The sequence below is a fragment of the Pieris rapae genome, chromosome 13 (genome assembly GCF_905147795.1).
Source record: "Pieris rapae chromosome 13, ilPieRapa1.1, whole genome shotgun sequence".
Taxonomy (NCBI): domain Eukaryota; kingdom Metazoa; phylum Arthropoda; class Insecta; order Lepidoptera; family Pieridae; genus Pieris; species Pieris rapae.
Genome location: NC_059521.1, coordinates 10,290,782 through 10,299,462, shown reverse-complemented (window position 1 = coordinate 10,299,462; position 8,681 = coordinate 10,290,782). Strand labels below are relative to the sequence as shown.

General features: G+C 32.8%; 1 protein-coding gene across 1 annotated transcript; it reads left to right on the top strand.

Annotated features, from left to right (window-relative positions):
* The first annotated feature begins 210 nt into the window (after positions 1–210).
* LOC110998323 (G-protein coupled receptor moody) lies at positions 211–5,634 on the top strand. Its single transcript, XM_022266886.2, has 3 exons — positions 211–421; positions 2,336–2,574; positions 3,630–5,634. The coding sequence occupies exons 1-3, from the start codon at positions 224–226 to the stop codon at positions 4,393–4,395; spliced, it is 1,203 nt and encodes a 400-aa protein (XP_022122578.1). The 5' UTR covers positions 211–223; the 3' UTR covers positions 4,396–5,634.
* The last annotated feature ends 3,047 nt before the right edge of the window (positions 5,635–8,681 follow it).

The window sequence follows — 8,681 nt, the reverse complement described above, 5'->3', positions numbered from 1 at the left end:
CATTCCTATATGTATTTGTGTCGACGTGTCAGTATTGATGTTATAAAGTACGTAGTGAGCAATAAATTTTGTAAGATAATGTAATTCAGGGCTGAACTGAAACGGGCAAACCCGTCACAGTCGAACTGACTCATTAGGGAAACGTTCTAGGAAAGATCACCGCAATGATGTTTATAAACTCATTTGTAAAGGAATAATTGTGGATGAATGACGTGCGTGCATTATGGCTGTTGGACTGGGGAATGTGTTGTTTAGAAACGAAAGTGCCAATGTGACGGAGTTGTATCTGGACGAAGTTTATCTCTTCAAGGATTACCCTGAAGGCTTGTTGCGGTTCGCGACGGCCTGCTGCTTCATTTGTATGATCATCGGGATCCCGGGGAACCTTATTACAATCATCGCACTTTCGAGATACGAAAAGGTTAGTTTATTTCTTATTTGCTATTAAATTTAAACAAACAATAATAAAAAAATATCCGATGACACGCACAGCAGCGTCAATTTGATCCAACGCGTTTGATATTCTTATCAAAAGGTTCCTTAATTATGTCAACATTTTAGAAAATCTTGACATAAGAACAGACATTTGCCTCGCTCAATGCAGTATGTTTATTGAGAAGTTAAAGGCCTTATCACAAGAACACGTTATGGTCGCGACGACAATTGGCATCATTTAGTTTTTAGATAACATTCTAATTATTACCAATAACGATAAACTACTTCCGTTTAACAGGAATATGTTGAATAAACGTAACAACTAATTATCCCTTAAACCCGTTACAATCGTTTGTGTTTTGTTTAATACTTTTAGTTAATGAATGCTAAATAACTTAAATGCTAGAAATCTAGTAATTCATAAACATAGTTTTAACTGATAAGAATAAATAAATATAACGTGTAATGTTTTTAAAATAATGAAGTATCAGAAGTTGGGATGTATAACATTGCCCACATCAAAATAAAATTAATGCGATCGGAAATCCCGTTAATTTGTGTTTCAAAGTTTCACTTTGCTACATTTTAGCAATACATTTCGGCATCGCTGAATATTGAAAACGTAATTAACTGCTCTGACAATGCATATCAGCAATTAACTCGTTATTAAACTCGTTGATATCATATAAACACATTCATAATGTTATAAATATATTATATATTTATAACATAAATAGCAGCTTATACATCATTGCCTAATTCCTCTCTGTTTTTATTCGGCCATGTTAAAATATATGTATACATTAATACATGTTACTTTACGCAAATGTACAAGTATATGACGCTCAAGGTTTTTACCGACTCCTGTACGCAGCCATAGCGTAAACATTTTATTTATCAAAGTCCATTGTGTTTATCCTGCTATTAGTCACAGTTGTATAAAATGCCATTTAAATAAGCTGAATCAATCCCTTAAACGCTTGGTCTGTTGCTGTTTCATACGTATATATACTACTGAATATTATACTATTACTATGTAATCCATCTATACTGAGATTTAATTCAGTCAGTTTAGTTTTTAGTTTCAATAAAAGCCCAATGATTAATTACCGTTATGGGTATGTCACATTCAACTTCTTCATCAGTTTTTAGTACAAACATTTAAGTTCAAAGTCAAATTTAATACAACTTTCATCCGTACACTTCTGTTTTATCTCGGCTATGACGGAAATCGGTTGCTAAGTTTATTTCAAAGGTTAATTTTCTTAGATAGGTATATTGCTATTTACTTTATAAAGTAACATTTAATTTTAAATATAATCTTTAAAATTGATATGACATTTTGTAAAGTACGTCAAACAATTAGTATTTTACCTCAGTTCAGTTCAGTTAAATGTCCAATGGAACAGTGACCACAAATGCGACTAAATCCCCAACCGCAAGGACGCATTGTCCTCCGTTGAGGCGCGTAACTCGTAAGGTACATAATATATCGCCTTGAAGAAGTTAGGGGTTGAGTGAATGTCATGCAATATTTTTGTCATAATTGGGTATTTGAATGCAACATTTTGCTACTTGCTATGAACTAATCATTGCACTGGTATAATCAAGAATACTTATTCTTACTCGGGTATGGTGAAGGTGTGTCTTATCTTATCAAAAATAACTATTTTGCGAAATGGGATTACTATATCAAGCACACTTTCTTATCTATCACATATTCTTATATTTTATTAAGGTGCCGTCATTTAATGAAACGAGAAGTGTGGTGTATTTTAATCACTTAACATGTTTAAGTTGCAAGATTAAATTCCACCTTGACAGCCTTGCCAGGTGGCACATGTTAATATTTTATCATAAAAACCTAATTATACGTCTATACAATATCAATCACTTTCAGGTCCGTAATGCAACCGCGATCTTCATCATCAACCTTTCATTTTCGGACCTATTATTTTGCTGCTTCAACCTGCCACTGACGGCATCCACCCTTCTCCATCGGTCCTGGGTCCATGGAGAGCTTCTCTGCAGACTGTTTCCCCTGATGAGATATGGTCTTGTGGCAGCTTCCTTGTTCACTGTTACTGCTATCACTATCAATCGTTATGTCATCATCGCCCATCCGAGACTTTATCCAATGTAAGTTTTATAAAATTAAGTATTGAGGGGTAATGTTTTCCATTCCAATGCATTACAAATCATTCTTTTTAACTAATATTTAGGCTTTGAAATGTACCAATACTTTTTGCGTCACAAGTGATTGGGATACATTCTAGGTCTAGGTTTCACAATGTTAATGTTAGATGACCCGGCGAACTTCGTAGCGCTTGCTGTCAATAAATGTGGTGTTACAGAATAGCTGAATTTATGATAACTTAACGAATAAATATGACGTTATTAAGAAATTAACACAAAAAGAAATGAGCGTCTGAACACACGCATAAATATTTGCCAATAAATGTATTATATTATGTCAATTCTTTTTCATTACTGACATTATTCCAAATTTTAAAATGATAAATACGCTGTTATCCAAATATTGTAGAAGTATAATTAATGTTTAAAAGCATAGAAAGCCTTATTATTTCCGGTTTAATATTAATTTGAGAATTTACCGTATCGACGGGATGAACATAAAATGTTTCACCGTTTCAATACTGCTAATATCGATCCAGCGGTTCTCGAGTCAAACCCGACTTTTAAAAGTGAAACTTTTAGTACATCGTCTTAAACTTTTTGGTCTGTGTGGCGCATGTCCCGTGACGGTCGGCCGCGGAGTAGGGATAAAGTGAAAGGCGCTCGTCACAGCAGCCAAGGCCAATATGGAGGTGTACAAAAGTTTGCAGCAGCTGGCCGTGTAGTGTATAGACTATTATTCATTTGTACCAGTGCTCCACGCAATTTTAGAATGTGTATATAATCTAAACAATTGTTAAGTGTTGTTTATGTCGCACTCTTTAAGACACAGAATACATTAAAAATATTAGTTGGAGTCTTAGTCTACTTTTATTAGTCCCATTCTCATTCCAATTTTCCAAGTAGAAAATTATTAATATAAATATAAATTATTCCAAAAAATTTTAGATAAATGTCTATAATGTGAAAAGAAGTTTCACATTAACCGTGGTTTCATAAAACCACACAACATTTTTTTTATATATGTATAAAATTTTAACGCAAAAATGTAATTACAGAGCATACAAAACGAGGAACATCCGCCTGATGCTGCTTATAATATGGTTAAGTTCTTTCGGATGTTTGGTGGCGACATGGTTCAACAAATGGGGCAGCTTTGGGCTCGACGCTAGTATCGGATCTTGCTCCATCATCCAAGACAAAAACGGTCGAACACCGAAAAAGACACTCTTTCTTGTAGCGTTTACTATACCTTGTGTTGCAATAATTTTTTGTTACACGAGAATATTCTTCATAGTTAGAAAAACCTCTAAAAACTCTAAAACAGTAAATACAGCCAAACAAGAACAACCATCGTGCGATGAACTCTCGTCCGTCGTATCGTCTGACTCGATGTCCATAAAGTTCTCCGGCCCCGAAATAAGTATCAGTGAAAACACAGAGTCCTTTACCTCTGATCCACATAAAGGTACACAACGCACATTCCAAATCGAAACTAGAGACGAAATAAAAAGAAAAGACAACAGGCTTCGAAGGACAGCATTAAGAAAATCTATGGCGATGCTCAAATTGTCTCTGCCCACGCGGAAAGACAGGAGATTAGGGACTATGATAATCGCTATCATGATTTCATTCTGCACGTGCCACCTTCCTATAACCATAACAAAGCTGTTGCGGGAGATAAATCCCAAGCCGGCGTCTAATATAGCTTCTTATCTCCTGCTGTATCTGGCTTCTTGTATCAACCCAGTGATTTATGTAGTAATGTCGAACGAGTATAGGAAAGCATATAAAAACCTTTTCAAATGCAGGCGAAAGTCTTGAATGACGCATGGACATTAATTAATGGACTGAATGTTTTAGAGAAAATACTCATTTAGGTATTAAGTGTGTGTCATTGTTGTGAGACAATGAAGCCATTATTGTAACGATTAATGTTTTCAAGTTTACGGTAGTAATTGTGTATATTACATAATTACATATATTTAATATTAAGTATTGTTAAACGGGCCCAAGGAGTTACATGTATTGACATTCCGTGTTTAATATTAAAAATAAAGTGACATAATAAATCATACAAATTGTCAAAAAGTATACGAATAGGCTCGAATTAAAGATGACTCTAATGAAGTGGTTTAAAGTAGTTTGGTAAATGTCTTAATATATAAGGATATCCTTTTTTAGGCCCATAATACAGATTGCCGGTGCCGAAGACACAAATATTTCAAATTTGATCATAGTGCCATACATTCATCATGGTGAAGAGGGGTTTTATTCTTGTAATTGTCTGACAATTATAAGATAATATTTTGCAATTTTAAAATGTATGTAAAAACAAAATGTTAATTTATTTATAACAAAAAGTTATATTAAAACATAGCCATAAATAATTTGAAATGTGGTTTGTATTCGAAGAGAGGAAATTTATTTATATTTTATTCATGGAGTATTTAATGTTCACGAACCGACGAACGACGTATTAAATCTATAGTTTAATAGAGTCTAGTTTGGTCTCTACAAATACTATATTTTCTGTGTTTCCTTAGTAATACGTGGATAAAAGTAGACAGTACTCTTCTCTCTTTTAAAAGTTGCCACGCGATCGAATTCGACGTGAAATTAAATTAATTATTAGCTTAGTGAAATAATCAAATTGTTTCCAAATTTTGATATAGTAACTTTTGAACTTGAAAAGTAAAAGTTTGTGTAATGTAATAATAATAAATAGGTTTCGTTCGGTTTCGAATATAAACTACATGTAACAGTACAAAAGACGTACCTACGGCCTAGAACCAAAGGATATTAAAAATACATTTTAATAATTCACATCGATTTGTTTGATTTGTTTATTTGTAATCGATGTTTTATAACTGATATTATGTCAACGTATCATATTAGTAAAATATAATTTGTATAACTATAAAATATCAAATGTTATTTGCTTAAGAGTTTAAATGGTTTTGTAATGAGAAAGACCAAAATGTACCAAAGAATCTCCTGGGGCCACGATACCCAAGCCATTGTACTTACCAAAGATGTAATTAAATTGACTTATGGATTTAAGCTACCAATTTTATTTAATACCTTACAATACTCTCAACGAATATTGGGAGAAATTACAGGTCTTGTCTTTTTCTATGGCAGTACAATCTCCTCAAAATATTTTCATTGATCTGTGGTGACAAATTATATCTAAGATCTACTACGCTTTACCCAGTTCAAAATCACTTAGTAAGAGGTAAACAATAATCCATCAAAATTAAACAAAATATGGTTTCAGTAACATTTTATTTTAAGTACGCCACATCAAATTAACAGTCATATCATATGAATACTTTTTCTAGTCATAATATATTTTTTATAAAATACATGTAATTTACGGTGAACATAAATTTATCAAAAAATTATAGAAAAAAAAAACAGAATATCCAAAAAGTAAATTTATAATATTTTGAAAAAATAGTTTTTGTATATCATAGATTTCAGATAAAAGGATAAAGTTTTCAGAGAACCAATAAGCAGCATTTTCTTCAGAATATTATGTTTTAAAATTATTCAACCCTCATAATATTTTTAATTGTATAATAAATTTTCTCATCGTCAAAATTAGATTGTAATAAATATTCAAATAAACGCTTGAAGTTTTAAATGAAGCCGTTATCTCAAATGTAGATTTTCAGGGAAAATTAATTTTTTAATTATTTTATTTATTAAAGTCATTATTAAAATTCAACTAATTTATCAAAATTAGAGCATTAGGTATTATTAGGTTGGACTATTTTTCCGCACTTTTCCTGGCTAATTTATCAGCCTTCAGCCTATTTAGAAGCACAGAATCTCGTGGGCACTTCACAGGCTTCGCGGAGCGATCTCGCTGCTTCGAGGATTTCTGTACGTCGTTTATTCACAGCCTTGCATTCCATCATTTTAAATTTAACCGACGTTTCGCGTGCTTTACAGCGTACGTGGTCACGGTGACTGAAAACAAAGGTGTTAAATGTCAAAAAGTATCACTGCTGTAGAAAATGTTGTATATTATTATTATCTGTATTTATTTCCCCGATAATTCTAGAAGCAGCTTCCTACAATATCTTTAAAAAATAAAAATAACACGTCTGTATTTACACAGATATTTTCGCAACAAATGCTAAACAAATTTCGAAATTAATAAGTAATTCGGTGTATTTAAACCAGTGTATCCTCTATATGATTAATTGTTTCGAATAATGTATAAGTTTTCCATTATCTAAGAGTTTTGGGTCGATAAGTTTCGAAGCTTTTACTTAGGTCAAAGTTTTGACATCCTTGACATACTTATCTAAAGAATTTTGCTTCGTGTAAACAACACTCATGAAAGGATATATTTTAGTCATGATTGGGTATTTGAATGTTATACTTGTACTTCGCGTTCAAATAATTATTTAAGCATATTTGATATCAGCGAATACAATGCCAGTAGATGAAGCTAGAGAGGTAAAGCAGGGCCGTACCAAGTGTAGATCCGTAGTATCTGCCTACCCGTCCGGGATGTGGTGTGAATACATATATCTTAATATATATATTTCTTGTGTGCGTGTGTATGTGACTGAACTCCTCCTGGACGACGACTAAACGACTGGACCGATTTAGACGAAATTTTTTGTGTGTGTTCAAGGGGATCTGGGAATGGTTTAGATTCACAATTTTGTCCGCTGGACAATGTTTTTTTTAATTAATTAGTAGTTGTTGATTTTGGAATGTTTTACATTGGATCCGACAGACCGCGCTACCATCGCAGTGTCAAATTTTAAATAATATTCGAATTTTAATTTTAGTCTGTCCCGAAATTTAAAAAAAGTTTTGTTATCATTGTGTTATATAGTATGTGACCATGTGCTGGATCGTTAGATATTGTCATAACATTTGAATAATAATTTTCATCAAAATGGCTTATTAAAAATTGAAATTTTGAAATTAAAGACGTGTAGACAGGACAACGTCTGTCGGATCCGCTAGTATTATATAAATAAATAAAATATTATCTCAAAATGTGAATAGGTAACTCTGGTAGGGTTGTGTAACATAAATAATTGTCTTTTGATCAATCATTCAAGTAACTTGTCGTTTATGTAGTTCAATTCATATTGTTCGTGACAATCCAAAGTTAGCGATAAGCTTGTTGACGCGCTTCCGTGACCGGATTTCCGCTTTGCTATCTGTTCTGATTCGTAAACAGCCCAGATATTTCTTCACTTTCAGACATATCTCTAGTCACCGATAAATTGTCAAAACTTGCGTAAAATAGTCATAAAAATCTGCCAATAATTACAGCGATCAACAAAAAATAAGGCCAAAAGAAGTTTTAATTTACTTTCACACATACTACCCTATTGTAGTCTACGTACAGGCCCTGGCTTGATCGTCCTGTACGCTGTAAGATGTATACTTAAAAGAATTAGCCCTCAAAAGCTATAGACATTTACCTCAGAGATTGTACTAAGCGCAATTACCTTTGTTGGTTTACATTATCCCTACTACACCAATACAATCGCTTTATCGTCGGTAACCAACCCCTATAGAGACTGAGGGCCAGAGGTCCCTGAAGAAAACTACTTAGCTCCGAGAGTCTGAAGTTATTATATCTTCTAAATTTAATTTATTAGAATTTAAGTTCAGTCCAATCATTGTTTATTGTTCTTAAACTTCTAGTCAATATTTATTTTTCGTACTCTATTTAACCTGACAATGTTTGATTTGGGTTTAATTAGTAGGGACTTTGTCGAAATCCCTTTTTTTATCTGCCAAGTTAGATCATGTATGGGTCCATCGTGCTTGACGAAACAGGAGATAAAATTGTCATTTATGTGAACATTTTAATTTTCATTCCTATTTCCCAAGTCGATTTATCTGATTTTTATGTGATAACTTCTTATGGGAGGATAAACAGCTTCGTTACATATTTCGGACAAATGCTTTCCCATCTCAATACTCAGTGTTTATTTATTTATTTAGAAGTTTGGTGTGCGTTAGACATTTACTGTTGACAGTGAGCATGTTACCTCAATAAAGTACCTTTCCGTATATTATTATCATATTAATATACATACATAAAATGTAAGTTCAACCTAAGC

Excerpts from the sequence above, each read along its gene's own strand:
- LOC110998323 (XM_022266886.2), top strand. The coding sequence starts at position 224 with ATGGCTGTTGGACTGGGGAATGTGTTGTTTAGAAACGAAAGTGCCAAT. Across the intron at positions 422-2,335 it reads CACTTTCGAGATACGAAAAG|GTCCGTAATGCAACCGCGAT; the intron begins GTTAGTTTATTT and ends AATCACTTTCAG. Across the intron at positions 2,575-3,629 it reads CATCCGAGACTTTATCCAAT|AGCATACAAAACGAGGAACA; the intron begins GTAAGTTTTATA and ends ATGTAATTACAG.